Here is a 23,312-nt window from a genome sequence, read left to right as displayed (position 1 = left end):
AGACAGTACCCATGGCTTCACCTCTCCAGCCCACCATCTGGATATCATGTCACAGAGCAGCCTTGTACAACAGGTTCTGCTGGACCTACTGTTCACCTTACACAATCATTTAGGAAGCTATAGGGAAACTCTTTGTCAGCCAACTCGTGGGGCTTTTCCCTGACGCTGAGCATATTTTTTCCCAGACGCTGAGCATATTTTTTCCCAACCGCAGCCCAACACACCCAACTCACCCTTCAGAATGCAGGAGGGTGGGCTCTATTGAAAACCACTGAACTAGGAAACTCTCTTTGTAGTTCCAGGCTTTTCTCCCAAGTCAATGACTTTTATTAATGAATTACGTAATTTCCTTAGAAATCTCTATGGCTTGAAAGGGCAGTAAGAGAATACAGAAGGGGGCACCTGGGTGGTTCACTTGGTTGAGCAAACAACTCCAGGTTTCGGGTCTCTGGTTTCTTGGGTTCATGATTTCAGGGCCAGCTCAGATCATGATCTCAAGGTTGGGCGATGGAGCCCCAAGTGGGGTTTACGCTGAGCAGGGAGTCTGTTTGAGAGTCTCTCCCGGGGCCCCTACCCCCACTTCCATGTGCAGGCTCTCTCTTCACTCTAAATTAAATAAATCGACAAACAAACAGAAAAAAGAAAATACAGAAGAACAGGCAGGTTCCTGGTTGTAGGGCAAGAAAAAGAATTTACAGCTAAGAAGAAACAAGGCAAATGTTGATAGCTGGCGGCTCATCAAAGGCCGGGACAACGCTCCTGCGCTCCTGCATCCGGGCACTCAGTGCGCTCGCTGTGCAGTGCGTGGTCGTTATGGTTCTGAAAGAAGGGCTTGCACATGCTTTTCTGTGCTCATTCTGCTTGTTCTCTAAAGGCTTACAGAGTTTGCTTTTCTCCCCAAGTGTTTCTTTTCCAAATTCATTTCCACAGCTGTTCAACCTCCCTCCTGACAAAGGAAGGACAACTTGACAACCAGGGAGGCTTTGTTCTTTTTTCCTGCACTTGGGAGTTGGAGGGAGTTCTAACCACCCGTAAAGGGCTCACGGCGTAGGCTGGTGGAAAATTGATTTATACAATTCCCACAGCAATCATTGTTTTTTCAACCCAAAGAAAATGAACCAAACAAGTGTATGTGAATCAAGTTTGAGGAATTCCAGTGAAATAATGATCGCAATGTCCCTCTCTGTCCCTGTACTGCTTAAGCTCCTGAATTGGGACATGCATCTAGGGGACAGATCTTTCAGGCTGCTGGTGAACAAGAGTCTATAGGATATTTGGGAGGTAACGGTGTCACCCAGTTGGGGACATTTAGGAGTCAGATTTGCCTCCTCCAGGTTGGTGAATCTGTGACCTCTCCAACATCCTGTTTCATCCCAAGGTCTTTTTGCTGTTGCATCACACGTGTGCAGGCGTGTGGTCACTCCTGCACCTCGTAGTCAGCCCCATATTTCACTGCCAATGGCAGCTGTGGGCTAACTTCCAAATGTTTTGTTGAAAGCACATGTCTGAAGGAAATTGCTTGGGCCCCTGGCTGGGCGAGCACCAGACACCTGCTCTCCCCACCACGGTGGGTCAGAAGCAGCCATGGGGGAGTTGTCTCATAGCTCAGGTGCACTTGCTGAGCCCTTGCAAGGGCAAGGGCAGTGAAGTTCATTCCCCAGGCAACTACAGCCAACCAGCCAAGGCTCCAGGGCCCAGTCTGTCTGCGGTTTAGGACTTCTCCCCATTTCTATGCCAACAGATGCCAACCAGATTGCCTTTCTTGTGTGGAACTTCCCCTCGAATATGGGAAGGGCAAAAGGACCATTTAGTCATCAACTACTATGTGCCGGACATCTTTGTGTATTTTTTCATATCCTCCTCGAAACCACTCTCTGAGGTGAGATCAGTTATCCCATTGTACACCCAGGAAAATGGAGACACAAATAGATTGAGCCACCTGCTCAAGATTGTACAACTTGTAAGTTTTGCCTCTGCCTTCTACACTGAGCTCCCAATATTCTTGGCCAGAGGAACCTGTCTACTTGTATGTGGAGCCTCTCACTTCCTATCCTAGCAGCCTGAATAAGTTGAAATAAGGAAATAAGGAGGTAAAAAGAGAACAAGAAAATAATGCCTACCATGCCCACTAAAGAGTCAAGTTTGCGCACAGCACTTCTCTAGGAAAAGCTTAGACTGCCTGATCGACCAGGTGACGTGGCATCACCTAGGATGTGAGGAGATCCCTGACTCAGAAGCACTCACATAGGTGGACTTGTATTATTACTAACACCCAATTCTAACACCAGTAGCTATAAGTGTGATTAATCCCACAACTCTGAACAATTAACTCAACTGGAGATAGCATCAGACCCCACAGGTGAAGGACTCAGTCCCACAGGAATGTCCTCCCTACCTGCACTCCAGATGCCAATCACAAGTCCGGGTTGTCACCTGTGTCTCCGATCAACTGGACATAGAAAGGAAGTTCCAACAATGCCCTCCTCAGATTCTATTTATGTGCCAGAATGGCTCACAAAACTCACCCTCCAGACTCCAAAGAAGCATTTTACTGACCAGATTACCAGTTTGGTATAGGTGGCTATAACTCAGGAACAGCCTGATGGAGGGGGTGCATAGGGTAAGGCACAGGGACAGTGTGTGGAGCTTCCATGCTCTCTCCAGACACACCACTGTCCCTGAATCTCCACTTTCACCAACCCCCAAACTCTCAGAACCTGGTCCTTTCATCATTGTTGTTTTTTAAGATTTTATTTTTATTTATTTGACACAGAGAGAGCACAAGCAGGAGGAACAGCAGGCAGAGGGAGAGGGAGAAGTAGGCTCCCTGCTGAAAGGAGCAGGGAGCCCAGTTTGGGGCTCGATTCCAGGACCTGGGATCATGACATGAGCCGAAGTTCATAGGAATGATGGCAGGAGCTGCTAGGAGTGGAATCACGGGGTTCACCTGGCAAATAGTTTGCCAAGTTAGGCTGGCAAAGGGATGGCAAGATGAGACGAGAGGAGGGCAGGGAATTCTAGCATAAGGGGTCTAGCAATTTAGGATCTAAGGCCAGCAACAAGCATGCATAATAAAACAGGGGTAAATTGAATGAAAGGCAAAAGCTGTCTGTGAAGAAACCGGTGCTATGGATTTCTGCCTTAGAAAAGCAGCCTGGAAAAGCAGGGGGAGGGCAACTTTTCATTCTATCTCTTGGATCCTGAACCACATAGAATAAATTGTATCCAAAAAACAACTTCCAGACCATCTGTGTCTTTATAATAAAAATAACAATGAAGAACCATAAGCACCTGGCGATCTGTGAATTCAGAAGCTCAAAGAAGCAAGAAGAACCAACAGGAGATGCGAACTCGGAGGTTGGAGTCCGGGATGGGAGTGGGGGGTGTCTCTCTTCTTAACCCATACATACTGTCCCTTTATGCCATGGGGACAACAACCCTGGCTACATCAGGTTGCAGTGAATCTTGAATAAGGAAATCTCCATGAAGCACCAGCCACGTGAGGGGCCAGAGGTCTGTGCTCAATCAGATATTTTCATTTGCCTCCCTCTACTACTCTCTCATTCAATGTTGTGCTGGAGGATGGACTCCACCGTAGCAAGATGCCGGATGAATACAAAGGAAAGAAAATCAGAGGGAAAGAAAGCGCAGGGAGAGAGGGAGAGAGGTGGGAGAGCATGGAGTACCAGTCAGGAGCAGACTGCTCTGGAACCCTCCACCCTGGCTCAAGTGTCAGTCCTGGCCTGTGCTGGCCTCTTGGACCTCTCAGATGAGATGGAGGAGGGGGAAGATGGGGAGAGATGAGAAACAAAAGAGACCTTGGTAGCATGGCCATGTTTAGCAAACTGACTCAGGGAAAACCAGGGAGAAACAATCCTCCCTCAGGGAAAACCATATGCCTCCAGAAAATGAAGTAGCACCATATTTCAAACCGACTGTCCACTAAGAGTAAGCCATCTGCCATGCCGTGTCCAGGAGCTTCTGTGATACATTCACTGAGTGCTCCCTGCGTGTTGAGTACTCATGCATGTTTAATAGGAATTTTCCAGTGACCCTAGGAACTAAGGAATCTCATCATTCCAATATTTACAGAAATGGGGCACAGAGATGATCAGAACATTTCCCGGAGCCACAAGCTGGACTCGGCCCCGTTAGCCAATTCAAAGAAAGAGCCCTGGCTTCCCTGCTAAATGGACATGAGCCCAATGCACTCAGCGGTAACACATGAGTTCTCTCATATCCCTTGGGACTCCATGGGTTGGAAACTCAAAAGGATGGGCTGAGTGGGTAGAGCAGGCAACGCTTGCCCTCAGTGTTGTGAGTTCAAGCCCCATGCTTGGTGTAGAGATTACTTAAAAACAAAATCTTTAGAGAGAAAGAGAGAGGAAGAGATGGAGGGGAAGAAGGGAAGAAAGAGGAAAAAAAGGAAGAAAGGCAAGAGGTAAGAATACAAGGAAAAAGATTGGAATAGGGCAGAGCTGTGTGTCTTATCCAGACTGTCCTTTGTCAAGCAACAATGCCGTTGTTCAATTTATTTTAATTTCTTTTGCCTTGTTTTCTTCATCTGTGAAATGGGGTTGTTAAGTCATGTGTCATAGTAAAATGCAAGAATTTAATAAAATAGTAAGGGTTGAAGTGATCCCACCCAGGGCCTGGATATACTAGCTGAATATAGCTCCTTGCTATGACTTTGGCCATGTCATTCAACCGGGGGTGCTAGTGATCATATTAGGGTTTTGTCTCTGCTCCCTTTGTCCACCACTAAGGGTGGACAAGAGACCTGGAGGGTCCGATTGGTATTTTGACAGCTCTAGAACAGCTCTTCTTTACTGAGAAAGTATCTGTTCGGTGGATAAAGATCTGTGGAGTTGTCACATGTAACCCACAAATCACAGATCGCTTTCCTGATGACTCAGACTTTCTGCTGAAAGAGCGTACTTGTGACTGCTGCCCTCAGGAAGGCCCCTTCCTCCATGAAAGGGTGAGTTCAAGGGCCTTTGCTCAAAATACAACTGGACTGCATTAAATACCAGTTGCTTTCAAACTGCCTTCTAAATCTGGCCCTGGAGCTCCTCTGGTTTCACACTGGGTCACAGAAGTGCCCCAGCACACACTTAATATTCACTGTGCTGTGAGCGACCACAGAGTGACCCAGGAGTGACATATGGGCGACCCTCATGCAGCCAACACAACAACAGCTTGGCCCATTGGAGGTCACAGCAGTGCCCTCAGCAGATACTGTGGTCAGTTGAAAATTGTCATTTTATTCTGAAATGATCATTAAAAAAAAAAAAAAGTCCAAATGGAAACAATTAAACTTTGGGAAATTCAAACAAATCTTGTTAGCCAAGAAACTCTGACCAGAAACCAAGCTGTGATTGGCTCTAGATGTAAAATCAAGAGAAAATTCAGGGGGACGTCAGATTCTTAAGTTCAGAGGCAACACCAAAGAGGTAACATAGTCCAGTGCTATAAATAGCACGTTCTGGGAAAATGACAAGAAGTGATATTTGGAAAGGCACTGGTGAAGGAAAGGTTGAAGAATTAATTACCTCAGAATGGCCTGCCAAGAGGTGCCTTTGATGTTATCACAGATAAGCCTCCTCAGTGACGCTGCTGGGAGTGGGAGTTACAGTAAGCAAGTAACACCCAATAACTTGGATTTAAGTGAAATCTTTGGAAGGTGAACTGTGAAATGAACACCTCATGGCTTAAAGGGGCCATCGTGGGAGTGGATAGGCTCCCAGCTGAGGCCACTTACTCCATTGTAAGAACACTGAAAGGATGAAAGTATCTAAAGACAGAATGGGGTGAGGAAAGGGGATCTCAGAGTCAATCCAGCCCAGTGTGAGGAGAGAGCTGCCCTTGTTCCAAACATAGCACTATTTTACATCAAGATACAGCAGCTACTCTCAACTTAAAGGCAGGAAACCAAGAGTTCTCAAGTGTCAACAATCATCAGAGGTGCCTGTTAAAATACAGATTGCCAGGTTCCATTCTCAGAGAGCCTGAGATGGGGTTTGGACATTCAAATATTCATGAGGTGAATCACTGAGGTGATTCTGAGGCATATGGCAGGAGTCTGGAATCTGGACTCCCAGCCTCCCCTCTCAGTTTCTGACAACTTGGCTTCCTGTGGAACTTGCCCAGAAGGAAAGACTATGGAGCCCTAATGAGTTCAGCATCTTCTTAAATGGTTAGAGATTCGCATTATGAATCAATAAACTGACTTCCAACTTCATGTACGGGTCTCCTTCACTTGGTGAATCCAACCTAGATGTCTTTGATTACTTTTTAGGAGCCTTTTGTCCCCGTACTTTCTACTTTCGCATGAAGTCCTCACTATAAAGCATTGTGTACCAGATGAATTAAATAGCTAATTGTAAAAGGTGAAAAAGAAAAACAAAACAAAACAAAAAAACAATGTTTGTGGGGTGCCTGTGTGATTCAGTCGTAAAGTGGCCAACTCTTGATTTCAGCTCAGGTCATGATCTCAGGGTCATGAGATCAGGCCCTGCACCAGGCTCTGCACTCAGCAGGAATCTGCTTGAGATTCTGTCTCTCCCTCTGCCCCCCCCCAGCTGGCACTCACTCTCTGTCTGTAAAATAAATAAATAAGATCTTAAAAAAAATGTTTGCATGTTCTTTGGTTAGATACAATCTCTGCAAACAAGATATGAATTGCAGAGGCAATAAAAGAGTACATTAGGTTTGAGCTCATAAAAATTTAAAACTTTTATAGGATAAAAAAAATCATAGTCTAAAAAATTTTAAGTGACAGAATGAGAGAAAGTATTTGATTTGCATGTAATACTCAAAGGTTTCAAATTTAGATAATTTAGTGAGTTTCTACAAATCAATTAAAAAATTTAAAAAAAACAGCAAAGAAAACGGACAGGATGTGGTACTTGCATACAATAACTGGGACACACTTATAATAAAAATTCATTGTTTATATGAAATTTCAATTTAACTGGGTGTCCTCAGTTGTTGTTGTTGTTTTTTTTTTTAAAGTCTGGCAACTGTAAGAGGATATGAACCTCCAATTTACAACATGAAAAACACTAATGAACCAAGATCATGGAAGAGATGTCTGCAAATTAAACAAATATGCCTAACCCGTTTTTGCTCATTTGATTCGAAAACATTAAGAAGCAATGTCGTTGTGGGCTTCAATAAAGAAAATACTTAATATACTAATATTTAATGCACTGTCTATGGAAAATATAAGACCATAAGGTGTTTCCAGAAAATTCTAGCAGCTATGGTGTAAGACTTAAATTAAGATCCAATGTTATGTGCTACCTAGGCATTTGGTAAAGCTGGGAGGGTCCTCAACTGCAAACTCTCCTCCCCCATCTGATTGCCTGCTGGCCAAAAAGCCCTCCTTACTGCTGGGACTGGGTGCCATACCTGCTCATCCCTGAATATTAGGTGTCAATCTCCTGACAGCCTGTGGAGTTTTGTAAAACAAACCAATCACGTCATCCTGTGGGAACCAGGAGGCACCTCTCTTCTTGCTACAACAAAGCCTTACTCCCATACCCCTGATTGTTCCCTCTGTTCCCACGTGTAGCACCCATGTGGCCCTGTGTGGTGTGCAGTGTCCTCCTCCCCTGGGCTGTGAGTATATGCATCTAGTTGGTGTCATCTCTTTATGGTGGGCTGTCACTTCTATCCCTGGGGCAGGAATCCTTCCCTCATCAACCCCATGAAGAGGAGGTGATTAAAACAGCAGCATCTTTCAAATTTTTGAAGGTATTCACTTTCGAAATTTCACTTCTGACAATATAGCCTATAAAACCCTCACAAACAAAAAGAGATGCATGCAGAAACAAGAATATTCAATACAACATCCTATTTTTTTAAGAGAAATTTAAAAAAAAGAAAACAAAATAAAGGTGAACAATTGGTAGCAACCTAAATATCCATCTGTGAGGAAATGGTTAAATAAATTATCGTCAATGTAATCTGTGAAACACTACCTAACAATTAAAATGACATAAAATGAATTCTAAGACTTGTTATATTTAAGCAATACATATAATCGCACCCAATTTATGCAAAACAATATACACCTACATATATGTGTGTGTGCATATACACTTATATACATATACACATATAATAAATACAGGGAAGGAAAAGCCAAACTGATCATAGTTACTGTAGACAGTGAGGAGAGGGACAAGGGGAGGCTTTTGTGTTTTTATGCTGTGTAATTTTGCACCATTCGAGTCTTCTACACTGAAAGTGCATTCTAGTATCATGTGATGTGATAGAAATTTAAAGTTAGGAAGGGAAATCAAACTATATACAAAAGCCTCCTAGACTAACACCTGGTGAAGGTTTGTAGTAATGTAACACAACTAAGGAGTGGGAGTGTCTTGTCTGACTATCCCAGCACCAAAGATATCTTCTGGGCCTTAACACTATGTGTTGACTCAGCCTGTTAAATTTTTCTCAGCTTCTCTCTGGGAGTCCTAAAGCAAAATTGTCTCATTCACATATTTTGGAGGAGTCAGGCAATCAAGACAGATACACCAGCCAACGTATTTTTGCAAATCCTTTTCAATTCCCTTCCTACCCCTTCTTTTATTTGACTTCATCATCTCATGCAACACGTTAAAAACAAATGAACAAAAAGTACATAAAGAGAAGGAGGATGAGGTCCAGTGAATGAGAGAAAAGAAAAATGGTGAAGTACTGTTTATCCCAGTGTGAAAACCAGATAAGCCCTTGACAGCAGTTCCCTCTTCCTAAGTGAAAACTTGAGTTTAACTAAACAATGATAGATAAGTCCTCTACTTTTTCTCTCTTTAAAGAGGTCATCTGGCTACTGAATGAAAAGCACTAGTAGCAAGTAATTATATACTTGATGCAGGTCATAAGGGAAGTCATCAGAACTTGGGTCACATTCCATTGACCAAAGCCTATCCCCGCCTAGCCAAGACCCAGTCCCGCTCAGCCTTCTCCAATTGCCCTGAGGACAGACTCCTGTCTCCAGGCCTACCCTGACCCCTGCTCTCCCTGGGGACACGCTTTGACATCTTACCACACTAATTCCGTCATTGAGAAGGGCCTCCCCGAAGATCATCATGTAGAGTGGCTCATTCACACGTGCCTCCTCGAACACAGCCAGCACAGCCACCGGGTCCACGGCTGAGATCAGGCTGCCAAACAGCAGGTTCTGAAGCAGGTTGACGTCACTGAGGCCAAAAGCTTTGATCTGGCAGATGAGGTAGAGAGAGAGGCCAATGCCAAAGGCATTGATCAGGGCCCCCAGGCCTGCCCACCACAGGATGGACCCAATGTTCTCAAAGAAGGGCCGGGTGGGCATGAAGTAACCACCCTCCAGGATGATGGGTGGAAGGAGGTACAGGAAGTAGATGCTTGAATCCATGACGGGAGGAGATTTATGGTCAGTGCCGAAGATGATGGCACCCACCAGAACCCCAACGATGATGAGGAGGCAGCTTTCTGGCATGAGGCCTGGTAGTCTGTGGTAAAGATGGAAGCCTAGAAAAGAGCAGAGAACCACATTGAGATGTTTGCTAATAAAATGGCTCTGGCATGAAGATACCAGGAGACGGGTGAAGAAGAGGCCTTCTGAAACCAAGCAGATGGGACCTGGGGTGATGTGTCTCCCTGAGCCTTAGCACCCCATCTGCAGCAGGGACTGGGAAGTGTTGCCAGGGCTTTCAGTCAGATCAAGTACTTAACAGGCCAGGCTCAGTGCAGGTCTCAGAGTAGTCCTCAGCCCGCTGTCCCCTCCTCTTCCTCTGTCCTGTTTCCCCACTTCACAGGGTCTGAGAGGGCAGTGAGAGAAGAAGAGCAAGGAGGTAAAGCTCCTGTGCAAGACCCTCTAAGGCTCATTCAGAGTCAATCACAGTCAGCTTCTTCTGAACTTCCGTTCCACCAAGCCAATAAATGAAAATTCAGCCTTTTATTGTATTTTCCTCACTTAACCAATGACACTGCCATCTGGTCAGCTGCATACGAAGGAAATCAAGGGGTGCCTGGGTGGTTCAGTCAGTTGAGTGTCTGACTCTTGGTTTTGGCTCAGGTCACGATATTATGGGTCATGGGATGGAGCCCTCATGTCAGCCTCTATGCTTAGTGGGGAGTCTATGTGAGGATTCCCTCCCTCCACCCTTCCCCCCACTCACAAACTCTCTATCTTTCTAAAATAAATAAATACATCTTTTAGAAAGGGAAGGAAATCAAGTTGCATTTCCTTAACCCCCATCACTTTGCTCCTCGTGCAACCAGCTCCCTATTTCATCATCTGTGTCTCTCAGTGGCTGCCCCTAAGGACCATCTCCTCCTCCTTATTCATACAGTCACCACCTTTATGTAGGGTTTCCCCATTTCCCATCCTGACTTCTGCACTGGCTTCCTGATCTCCTGTCTCACCTTCAACTCCCCAGCCCATTCCACCTTCCACTGTCAGATGACTTTTCCAAATCATGTGTATCTGCTCATCTCATTCCCGACCTAGGACTCTCAAGGCACACAAAGCATCTCACAGATTTTTAGCTGAGGGTATGTGTGGCACTGCTGAGCACTGTGTGTGATGTGGAGAACCAAACAGACTTATTATAATTCCAGCTTTTTGAACACATTTAAGAAATAAGACATTAACAAATAGGAAGACAAAGACAAGGCAATGCATAAGGATGCAGTGAAGTGTATACTGACCATACCAACAAACAGAAGAGATCAGTGCACAGCAGTCCACTCCAGGGTTCTCTCCAAGTCAGTATCCCTCCCACCCAACACTATCCTTCTTATGCATCCTATGTGACAGCCAACCACACACCTTTTTCCCTGTGGTCCCCTTTTGTATCTTTATTTATTGCTTCCTGAATTGTTCTTTTCTTCAACCTATTTAGGTCCTTCTTGGTCTTCAAAATTAAACTTTTCCCAACCACTTCCCAAGGAAATCATATGCTTTCCTCTGAAATACTGTAATATTTTATCAGTATCTAACAACAATGTTCTCTTCCTACCATTTTCTGTGTGTGACTTATCTACCCTACTAACCTCCAAATTCTTCCAACTGACCCAAAGTGCTTAGCAAGGTGTCTTGCCCACAACAGTTGGTCTGTTTGCTGGAAGAAGTGTGTACATGAATGATCGATCTGGTTAAATGTTCACCAGAGAAGCTTTTATATGAGAAGTAGAAATTGAACAGGTTGTTGGGGAGTGACTAGGACTTACATATTTGGACAGCAGAAGGGAAGAGATTTTATTTTATTTTATTTTTTTTTTTTTAATTTTTTATTTTTTCAGCATAACAGTATTCATTATTTTTGCACCACACCCAGTGCTCCATGCAATCCGTGCCCTCTACAATACCCACCACCTGGTGCCCCCAACCTCCCACCCCCCACCCCTTAACAAAATTCTCAGATCATTTTTCAGAGTCCATAGTCTCTCATGGTTCACCTCCCCTTCCAATTTCCCTCAAATAAGTGAAACCATATGATAATTGACTCTTTCTGCTTGACTTATTTCACTCAGCATAATCTCTTCCAGTCCCGTCCATGTTGCTACAAAACTTGGGTATTCATCCTTTCTTTCTTCTTTTTTTTTTTTTTTTTTTTTTTTTTTTTTTTTTTACAGCTTTATAAACATATATTTTTATCCCCAGGGGTACAGGTCTGCGAATCGCCAGGTTTACACACTTCACAACACTCACCATAGCACATACCCTCCCCAATAGAAGGGAAGAGATTTTAAATGGGGATAATAACCCCAAAGAAAAAAAGGGGAGCCAGGAATGGCCCAGTCAGATATGTCTGACATTCATTGAGGAGATGCACCTGGTTGCAGCAAAGTTTTTATGAGTTGGGAAGAATATTGGAAGAAGAGTCCATAGATGATTGAGCCAAATAAGACAGGGTCTTGAGTTCAAGGCTAAGGAATGTAGATTTCTCCACAGGCCATAGTGAGCCATTGAATGTCTCCTTAGGAATTTTAATTTTAATTCTATTTTAGCCATTCTTACAGGAATGAGGTGGTATCTCATTGTGGCTTTGATTTGTATTTCCCTGATGCTGAGTGATGTTGAGCATCTTTTCATGTGTCTGTTGGCCATCTGTGTGTCTTCTTTGGAAAAATGTCTGTTCATGTCTTCTGCTCATTTCTTAACTGGATTATATATTTTGGGGTGTTGGAAATGCAAATGGTGCAGCCACACTGGAAAACAGTATGATGGCTCTTCAAATAGTTAAAAATAAAACTACCTTATGACCCAGCAATTGCACACTAGATATTTACCCAAAGGATGCAAAAATAGAGATTCAAAGGGGTACATGGTCCCCAGTGTTTATAGCAGCATTATCAACAATAGCCAAACTGTGGAAAGAGCCCACACGTCCATCAACTTATGATTGGATAAAGAAGATGTGGTGTGTGTCTGTATATATATACATACATATATATACATGTATGTATACATATATATTTACACATGTAAATTTACACATGTATACATACGTGTATATATATGTATGTATATATATACAGACACACACCCACACAAATACACAATGGAATATTACTCAGCTATTGAAAAGAATGAAATCTTGCCATTTGTAACAATGTGGGTGGAGCTAGAGTGTATGATATTAAGTGAAATAAGTCAGTTAGAGAAAGATAAATACCATATGACTTCAATCATATGCAGAATTTAAGAAACAAAACAGATGAATATAAGGGAAGAAAAAAAAAAGAGAGAGAGAGAAGCAAACCATAAGAGACTCTTAACTATAGAGAACAAACTGAGGGTTGATGGAGGGAAGTGGGTGGGGGGGATGGGTTAAATGGATGATGGGCACTTGTTGTGATGAGTACTGGGTGTTACATGTAAGTGACAAATCACCAAATTCTCTATGAGAAACCAATTTTACTATATATGTTAACAAACTAGAATTTAAATAAAACTTGAAATAAAAAAAATTAAAATAAAAAAAAAGACAGCCATCCAAGAGTCTGTAGGTTCACCTGATCACAGCTTTGAATTTCATTTGTAATCAGCCGGCAGGTTATTATGATAGGATATAATTAGTATCAAGGGACTTTCCAAAACCACAAGCCTACACATTGGCTTTAAGACCAGTTTAAGGTCTCCTTCAAGAATCTGAGAGTCCTGCTCTCTCTGTTCCTTAACAACGGCTTTCTTGTCCTCCTCCCCACCCTCCTCCTCCTTCTTCCTCTTCTTTAATTGTGCTCATTTTAACTATATTGAATTCTTTAACATGTAAAAGAGGTGGAAGAGCCTATAGTGTGATTTCCTCAGGCTCTGTGTCTTCCCAGTTTGGTCCTTCTTCCAGGAATCAAGTTTCCCGAAATGGATCCAACATGCACCTGTCTAAGCCAAGTTACACCTACGCGGTGGTGGCAGGAAGAGGCACTGTGCACTGTAAAGTAGGGCAATATAAGGAGAAACACCACGTGCATCACTCTCTCCAATTCTCTTTTTCTTTCATGATGGACCACAGCATCCATCCTGAGTTGTCACTGAGAGTTTTCAGTTCCAGTGCCTGAAATTCAAATGGCCACTGATAGCAACGTCCTGCCTGAAAGTCAGAGATGGTCCTACCATTCCATTCTGCCCAATGACTCAAGGAACACCCTTCTGTAATGTGTCAAGGAGTGGAACTAAAATAAAAGATAAACAACAAAATATGAGATGACTCTGTATTATCTTTGTTCTATAATATTCTTCTATAACACGTAGAGTTGGCTGTTCTAAAAAGGATTGGGGGAGAGTCGTGATGTTCTTGTGTCCGAGCGCCTGCCAGGCAGTGCTAGATTCAATTGTTTTCCCCATTATGCTAAGTCCCTTGAGGCCAGGAACCGTGGTCATTACGATGTGTGGTAGGGGAATTCAAAGAATGTTGTCAACAGAATGACTGAGTGAAAGAATGAATGTTAAGGGGCACCTGGGTAGCTCAGTGGGTTATAGCCTCTGCCTTCGGCTCAGGTCATGATCCCAGGGTCCTGGGATCAAGCCCCACATCGGGCTCTCTGCTCTGTGGGAAGCCTGCTTCCTCCTCTCTCTCTGTCTGCCTCTCTGCCTACTCATGATCTCTGTCTGTCAAATAAATAAATTAAAATCTTAAAAAAAAAAGAATGAATGTTAAATATAATATTGTTAATTATATTTTGATTCAAGTTTCACAATATAGAATCTAAAAAATCTATATAGATTCTTCATGTGTGAAAGTTTTATGTCATTTTTTTTTGCCCCAAGCAAATGAGCCACCATATATAAAACTATGAGCCCAGTAATAATCACTAAATGTAGCCTTCTTTTCGTGTACAAGATAGAAATAGTCTGAGTTCTTAAAGGCTAGAAAGTATGAAATTGTATTTGAATGAGAATGATCCAGGGGCACCTCGGTGGCCCAGTCGTTAAGCGTCTGCCTTTGGCTCCGGTCATGGTTCCAGGTCCTGGGATCAAGCCCCGCTTCAGTCTCCCTGCTCAGCAGGAAGGCTGCTTCTCCCTCTCCCACTCCCCCTGCTTGTGTTCCCTCTTTCGCTATGTGTGTGTGTGTGTGTGTGTGTGTGTGTGTGTGTGTGTCTCTCTCTCTGTCAAATAAAAAATAAAATCTTTAAAAAAAAGAATGATCCAAATGATAACCTACTGAAGTTACTTTCTTTTTCTAAAGTATGCTGCAGTTCACCAAAATGAAAATCAAGGCCATTTAAGCCTGTAGTCCTGTGAATAACAGCGTCCTTACCATCCTCTGAGCTTCTAGACATTGTGGGTCTGGATATGTGTAATATTCTAAAAAAAAATCTGCATTTTATGCTAATATAAGACCAAGATAAAATATATCCTTTCTGCATTGAGCAGTTCACTGACATAAAATGTAAACCTTTTTGCCACTAGAAAATCCTTATTTACACCAAAAGGAGGTCTTAGAGTAATTTCACAGCAAAGACTTAGACAATGTGACTAGCTGGTCAGTGACAGCTCTAGTTCCTTGATTCCCAGCCCAACTTCTTCCATTACTGTAAAGAGGGAAGGAGTGGGTGGGGACAGTATTGTTCACCCAGGAAAAGACAAGATCCACATAAGATCACTTCGAATGATATCAGCGCCCACGCAGTTGCGTGAAAGGTGGTAGAACCCTACCTCTGAACTGAGAATGTTATCCCATCAGAAAGCCATTTTCACTTGAGCACTTTTGAGAAATAACAGGAGACCCTCTGTGAAATTTAATGCTTGGACAAATCACACAGGAATTCTTCTAATTAACAATTTCCATTCACTCTTCACACTTTACTAGCTCAAAATGAGTAGCAATTGTGAAGGGCATCTAGAGATTACACTCGTACCCCGTCATCCCCAGGAGGGAGTAAGATGGGGAGACGGAGCCCACAGACCTGATCCCTAGGAGTTATCTGCCAGATCCCAAGGCTCAACCCTTGTTTCACACCCATGCTAGGGGAAAATTATAAATAAGCATCCAAATGAATCATAGATTCTATCCCAATAAGACAACTTATCTACAAAGTAATAAAGTTCCTAACAGAGGCAAAGGAGATGTCCTGCGTAATGACTGAGATAATTGTATCAGTTTTTCACTTTGGAATAAGCTAGTTTTAGGGAGAAGGGGCGGTGGAGTCAGGGATTAAAGGATCACAGGGTGTAAACCATTATTTTGGGTTTTGGCACAAATAACCCTGATTAGAATTTAATCCATGAACTTGAAATTCCCTTTATTTCACAAAGGAAAGTAGAGGTACCCCACTGGCACCATTTGGCTCAGGCATAAACCAGTATTTTACTGACATATCCTCCTTTACGACCCCATATCCCACCACTGGGTGATATAAGAGTGGCCAGTGGCCTGTGATTGTCTTGTTCCTTGCTTTCTGTCATTCTGCAAGGAGCACATGTCACTTTTAAAGAATAAACAATGGGAGTCTTTGATGAAGCCCACAGTTACATGGCCAAGAATGAAGGAAGACTATTTTACAGAAGAATCATTATGTGCTCCTGAAATTTCCAATGGGTATCATTCCAAGGTCTAATGCCTTATTCCCTAGTTTTTAATGCATAGAACTCGAGATTTTTACATGCCAAATAATGTCCCATAGTTGTCACCCTGCAATCAGAAGAAATCAAAACAAACCAGGACCCAGAAATCTGCTCAAATTTCAAAGCACAATCCTGAGTTGTTACATGGCTTCATAAAAAGCAGTTACAATTTTCCCTTGACTCAAAGGAACAGATTTTTTTTTTTAAATCTAATAGCAGTAACCATTAAAATCCATGTAGTTCACCACCTACAAGTGAAATGTATGTGAAAGTTCACGTATATTATCTCACGTGGAGAACAACTCCCACAACCAGGTGTCTGGGGGACTTACCTATTTTTGCAAGGGATGCTAGAAGTATCCAGAGGGTGACCTCATAAGGAATCTGTACGTAGTCATAATCCAGGGCAAAAACAGATATCTTCTCATCGGCCTCTGAGCTGGCAGCAGCAAACCGAACATTAGGTTCATGCTGGGCAGTGGAATTTGTGGATTTGTTCAAATCTGAAGATGCTTCAGAACACTTGATGGCCACCAGCAGTAGCAACCAGCTCCAAGGCACAAGCATTGGAAAACCCATGCTGTGGGCTTCTCCTACCCCGTGTGCAGTTGTGTGCCACACATCTGCCGCGAGGAGGGTTTCTAGAGCACAGAGGCGTCTACCTGGGTCAAAGGTAATATACATACAGTCTGTGGGTCATTCCAGGAAGAGTCCGAGATTGCCATGGAATTCTGAGTGTCGATGTTTTCAAATCACCTTTAAAGGATTTGTGTCCAGACAACTCAGCCTCTGGCTCCAAGGCGTCAGTCATTCAGTAGACCCGGTAAAGCCCAAGTCACCTGTGTGACCTTCATCCGATCGTGATTTGAAGAACAGTTTGGGAAGGGGAAAAACATATCTTCATTCAAAGCTGTTTCCTCACTTCACGGCACACTGGTTTCATCTTGTGAGTGAAAATTAAGAAGGACACCACGGTGTGCGTCCCAGGTATCACTGGAGTCCTTCTGACTAGGAAGGCGATCCTTCCCTCTCCACCAGGTCTCAGTAAGGAGCTACCTGTCCTGCACCTTCTCCTTCTCTCCTCCCCCTGCTCTCGCACTTGTTTTGAATGGGCAAGGCTGCAGGTAGCTCCTGCACTTAATTATTTGCTCTGATAGGACTTTTGTAATGAAATGCTCTTCTTGACGGTTTTTCCTGCGGTTACGCTGCTGACACCTAGTGGGCAGCCGCAAAATGACACTTCTGCATGTTTAATGATGAATGATTAAGGTGGTCTTGTAATTATCATCCACACAAGGGCATTTTTGAGAGTAGAGAAGAGCGATTGATACTTAATGTCAGACTATGGGTGTCAGCCAGGGTTATCCTGGAATCATATGGTCTCTGTAAATTAGGAAGGATAAGGAGGCAGCCATAACACGTTACCAAACTCATGAGCGGTAATTCAAAGGAAGTTCCAGGTTTCCAAGAACTTAACACAAGAAAAAAAAAAAAAAAAAAAGGAGCAGAAAAACATGTTTTATGAAATACATTTAAAACTTTGTAATAAAAAGTCCTCCATGGCACATCCAAATTTTTCATTTTAAAGAATTTTATCATTATGGTTTATTTGTTCAAAAAGAGCAGTGCCACAGAGGGTTTATGGAAGAATTTGAAATGGATTCCATGGATCTACTATATCTGGCCAAGTGACCTTAACCAAATTAGTTACTTTTCAAAGCATCATTTTCTGAAAAGGGGGAGGATAATAATGTCTACCTCATTGACTGACTAGAAGCATTAAAGGAGATAAAGCAAGTAAAGTCTCTGGCATTTTTTAAAAAGATTTTATTCATTTATTTGACAGAGAGATCACAAGCAGGCAGAGAGGCAGGCAGAGAGAGAGGAGGAAGCAGGTTCCCTGCTGAGCAGAGAGCCTGATGAGGGGGCTCGATCCCAGGACCCTGAGATCATGACCTGAGCCGAAGGCAGGAGCCTAACCCACTGAGCCACCCAGGCGCCCCAAAAGTCTCTGGCATTTAAGTGGCACTTAATAAATGCTGGTATTATTATTTTGCCTCACATTTCTTAGGCTATATGAAAACAAGAACTCTGTTGCAATGCGAATAGCGCTCAATAGAAAAAGCAAATTAGTCTTCATAAACAGTCTCAATGCCTTTTCCATATCATATTGCAGGACAATTCATATATATATATTTGGTTCATGTTAGTGAGTGTGGATCACTCTGACCCTCCACCCCATGCTCAGCAGAGATCCCTGGAAAACAGAGCTACCTCTGTTGAGGAAGGCTAGCACCTAAAGGCAACTTCTTAGTAAGACAAGGATTAAGAGCTCACATATGGGTTTTTCTCTTTCCTTTGCAGTTTGGCTCTAAAAATAGATCTGATTTAGTCACTAAACTTAAAGTTTGACCACTAGTAGGTCACCATATTGGGTCAATATTTTTTTCAAGAAAGATGACATGCATAAACTTGTAGTGGAAAATTTCTTTAGACTAGATATTTGTCTTTTCATTTGCACATCTGTTTTACTTTTGTTTTCTGAAAAGAAATGGGAAAGAATTTCCCATAGTGCTCCACGACAAGACCAAAACAAGAATCAGAAAACCTCTGTTCTTTGGCTTTAATTACCTGCTACACTCTGGGAAAAACATTTTACATTTTGTCATCTATAAACTGAAGATGCTGTCCACTCCAGGTCTCTTTTCCTGCTCTAAAGTTTCAAATCTTTGTGAATATACTACAACATGCTTTGTCATACAATCATCAGGTAGCTGAGAGTACAATCACTATCAGAGAAGTGAAGCCAAGGTCAGGGGATGGTGAGAGGAAAATGTGAATTCTACAGCAACTAGCCACCTTGTCTTCCAGATTGAGGTTTGCTGTCTCCTCCAAACCCCCAGCCCCCCAGCCCTGCCTGCAGGGTCCCCCCCTTGGTATCACTTCCACCCATGCAAAAGTGCTTTCACACAGCCACATGAAACATTCTTTCTAAAATCACCTTAGTCCTGGTTCTCTAGAAAACTATGTGAGACAAAGCTTACATGAGTGGTGCAAACCAAAGGTAGCAAAGTGAGTGAAAAAAGGAAGCAAGGGAGAAACACTTCTAGAGTGGTGGTGTGGGGAGCTCTATAGACCCTCTCCCTAGTGTTAGGGAAACAACTGTAATTGGGAAGAGCTATTGAAAATAAAAAGAACATCCCCTTGGTCTGTGGAAATTGTCCTCTGGGAATTCAGCAATTAAAATAAATCTTCTAAATATTGGTAACACCTGTGAGAGTCTGTGGCATGACCTATTTCTGCCCCTACCTCCCCACTCAGTATGAGGAAAACTCTACTCTGGACAGGCACAGTCAAGAGGATGGGGCTCCCTCTAACCCTAGCTCCCGGTCTTAGGCTACAATTTCTACTCAGAAAGTCAGACAGTCAGTATTGGTCATCAGTACCACCCCACCCACCACCCACCACCCCCAAGCAATGCATTACACAAACTGCATTGCAGGATAGTGTGACTGGAGATCCCTTCTTTTATACAGTGCTGCTCACTTATAGGCTTGAAATTCTACCCCAAGCATGGTAGGCCAAGAATACTGGGCCCCAGTCACTCTCACCACCACTTACTCATAGGGCTGAGTTTCCCACCAGGGAAGACAAGCCAAGAAGACTGAGAGTTACTGCCTCTATCTAGGAACTTATTCGAAAAAGCAGGAGTGTTATTCCAAGAGAAGCAGTTTGCTATCCCTGTATCCGTTTGCAGAGTGTTGGAGCCGACGTTCTGTTAAGGGGGAAGAACAGGCCTAGAACAGAGAACTCCGTAAGTATCTCTAAGGAGACTGACTTTACTTGAAGGAAAAGTGGGGAAGTTCAAGCCTAAGGGGACTGTCAAAGACAGCAGAGATTTAGGTAGAGTTCAAGTTAAGAAGAGCCAGTAGCTCCCTGATACCAATATGTGAAAGGTAGACTACTTAGAAGTATAACAGAAGAACTAGGGAAAGAAACAGATATGAAGAGTCATCATTAGGTCAGAGGTGTTTCAAAGACTGGCCTCAAGATCTCCATGAAAAGGGCCTGACTTTATTTGGATCAGACTGTGGAGCAATTTAAGGCCTGTCGTACACAACAGATCATTCAGCTAGCAATTACTGGAAGCTAAGAGCTAGATAAAATGTTCATAGGGACAACAGACCAGCCAGAACTTAACAGGGATATTAGGGAAAGAGTCAAAGGGAATCCTATTCAACGCACTGTCATCCTGGCTGAGAGAGGAAGAGGTCAGGGAGATTATGAGTATGCCCAAGACCAAATGGGCCGAAAGACAATATTAAAGTCTGCATAGGGAAGCAGACTTTACCAAAACAAGTCCATCCAAGTCACTATACAGACAACCGGATCGCAGTAACAGCTGGAGCTGGGGGAGTGGGAAGAATCGTTGACCAGAATCGCTACAAGATATTAAAATGTCTAGTTTTAACAACAACCAAAATGTAAGACTACATGCTATCTCCAGAAGATACAGTTTTTTAAAAAAGATTTATTTATTTATTTTAGAGAGAAAGAGCACAAGCAGGGGAGTGGGGGGAAGGGCAGAGGGAGAGGGAGAGAGAATCTAAGGAGACTCTCCGCTGAGCATGGAGCCTGACGTGTGGTTCAATCTCATGACATTGAGATGGTGACCTGAGCTGAAACCAAGAGTCAGTCACTCGAACAACTGTGCCACCCAGGCGCCCCGAAGACACACCGTTAGATTCAAAAACACAAATAGAGTGAAAATAAAAGGATGGAAAAAATATACCCTAAAGCAGTAAGGTCAGAAAGATGGAGTGGTTAAACAAATAACAGACAAAATAGATGTTAAGACAATTTTACTGGAGATGAAGAGGAGCATTTTATAAAAATCAAAGGACCAACTTACCAAGAAGACATAGCAATTACAAACTTCTCTATACTAAATGGGATTTGTCCTAGGAGTACAAGGCCAGCTAATCATCCAAATGTCAGTTAGTATAACGTCATACCAAAGGAATAAAGGACAAAACCACGTGACCATTTCAGTACACTAAGTAGAGGCATTTAACAAAATTTAATATCCCCTCATTTTAAGAACATTCAACAGAGTAGGAATTAAAAGGAACTTCCTCAACATGATAAAGGCCAACTATAAAAAATCCACAGCTCCAATCATCCATAATGGTGAAGATTAAATATATTCCCACAAGATCAGAAATAAGACAAGGATGCTCGCACTTGCCACTCACATTCAACATTCCACTGGAAGTTCTAGCAAGGGCAATGGGCACGAAAAATAGATAAAAGACATACAGATTGGAAGGGAAAAGTAAAACCATCTCTATTTACATAGGAAAGGTCCTTTTACATATAGAAAATCCTAAATAATTAAATAAAATACTCCTAGATCTAGTAAGTAACTTCAGCAAATTCATAGGTTATGACATCAATATAAAATAACAAATTGCATTTTATAGTAACAATGAATAAACCAAAGTGAAATTAATAGCATCAAAAGCTAAATTTCTTAGGAATAAATTTAACAAAAACAGTGTAAATCTTGTATTCCAAAAAACCCCACAAAGTTAAGTAGTTAAAGAAGACCTAAATAAATGGAAAGAAAGATATCCCTGTTTGTGGATCAAAAGAATTAATATTGTTAAGATGGGAATATTCCGCCAAAATGATCTACAGATTCAACACAATCTCTATCAAAACCCCACTTGTCTTTTTTTTTTCTTTCTTTTGAGAAATTGACAAGCTGGTCCTAAGATTTATATGGAATATGTCCAGAAAAGCCCCTCTCCAAAATCAATCAGTCAATCTTGAAACAAAGCAATCTTGAAAAACTATCTTCAAACAAAAACAAAGCTGGAAAACATATACTTCCCATTTCAAAATTTACTGCAAACTTGGGTGGCTGGGTGGATCAGTCGGTTAAGCATCCAACTCTTGATCTCAGCTTAGGTCATGATCTCAGAGTGGTGAGATCGAGACTCTGTTTGGCCTCTATGCTTAGTGGGGAATCTGCTTAAGTATCTCTCCTTCTACCGCTCCCCCTGCTCTCTCTCTCTCTCTCAAATAAATAAATAAATCTTAAATAAACAAACAGACCTTACTACAAAGATACAGTAATCAAAATAATATGATATTGGCATCAGAATGTACATACAGATAAGTAGAGCAGAATTGAAAAAAGAGAAATCAGTATTTCCATTTATTGTCAATTGATTCCTGACAAGTGTTCCAACACAATTAACTCAGTAGGTAAAAAATAACTTTTTCAACACATAGTGCTAAAAAACCTGAATATCCACATGCAGAAGAATGAAGACATACACCATGCTTATACCATGCATAAAAGTTAATTCAAAATGGAGTATGGACTAAATGTAAGAGTTAAACCCCAAAACCTACCAAAAAAAACCCAAACAAACAAACAAAAAACAACAACAAAAAAACCACACCAGGAATAAGATTTGATGATCTTGAGTTAGGCAAAACTTTCTTATATACACATCCCAAAGCCACAACAAACAAAAGAAAAAAAAAACAGATAAAATGGATTTCATCAAAATTAAAATCTTGTGCTCCAAACTATACTATCAGGGAAGTGAGAAAGACAACTCACAGAATGGGAAAAAATACTTGTAACTCTCATGTCTGATAAGGGACTTGTATCCTGAATATATAAAGAGCCCTTACAACTCAATAATAAAAAGATAAATAACCCAATTAAAAAATGGATGAAGAATCTGAAAACACATTTCTCCAGAAAAGATATGTAAATGGCCAATAAGCACATGAAAAGAGGCCCGATACTGTTAGTCAAAAGGGAGATATGAATTGAAACCACAATGAGATATCATTTCATACTCACTAGAATGCTAGAATGGCTAAATAGTAATGATAATAATAATAATAATGGAAAAAAAGAAAAAATAATGGGAAGAAGAAGAGGGGAAGGAGCACACGATGATGATCTGTAGTAACCAAACCTGCCAAAGCTGGCAAGGATGTGGGAGGAATGTAAAATGCTAGTGGAAATCTAAAATGGGTCAGTTTGGGTAAACACAGTGTTACCACATGACTCAGCAATTCCACTCTTAGCTATATACCCAAGAGAAATGAAAACACGTATCCACTCAAAAACTGATCCATGAATATTTTTAGCAGCATTACTCTTAATAGACAACAAGAGGAAACAGCCCGAATGCCTATCAACAGTTGAATAGGTAAATAAAAT

General features: G+C 42.1%; 1 protein-coding gene across 2 annotated transcripts in view; it reads right to left on the bottom strand.

Annotated features, from left to right (window-relative positions):
* Nucleotides 1-16,744, bottom strand: part of SLC9A4 (solute carrier family 9 member A4) — a 61,807-nt gene extending 45,063 nt beyond the window's left edge. Inside the window, exons 1-2 of one of the 2 annotated variants that reach the window (XM_047747189.1) lie at nt 16,393-16,744; nt 9,056-9,519 (exon numbers count right to left, since the gene is read on the bottom strand). In XM_047747189.1, coding sequence (XP_047603145.1) covers nt 9,056-9,519; nt 16,393-16,744 — 816 coding nt within the window. The remainder of the gene's footprint in view (nt 1-9,055; nt 9,520-16,392) is intronic. The other variant, XM_047747190.1, reaches the window with a different exon arrangement.
* Nucleotides 16,745-23,312: the final 6,568 nt, after the last annotated feature.

Source organism: Lutra lutra, chromosome 9, assembly GCF_902655055.1.
Source record: "Lutra lutra chromosome 9, mLutLut1.2, whole genome shotgun sequence".
Lineage (NCBI taxonomy): Eukaryota > Metazoa > Chordata > Mammalia > Carnivora > Mustelidae > Lutra > Lutra lutra.
This window is presented reverse-complemented; position numbering and strand designations above follow the sequence as displayed.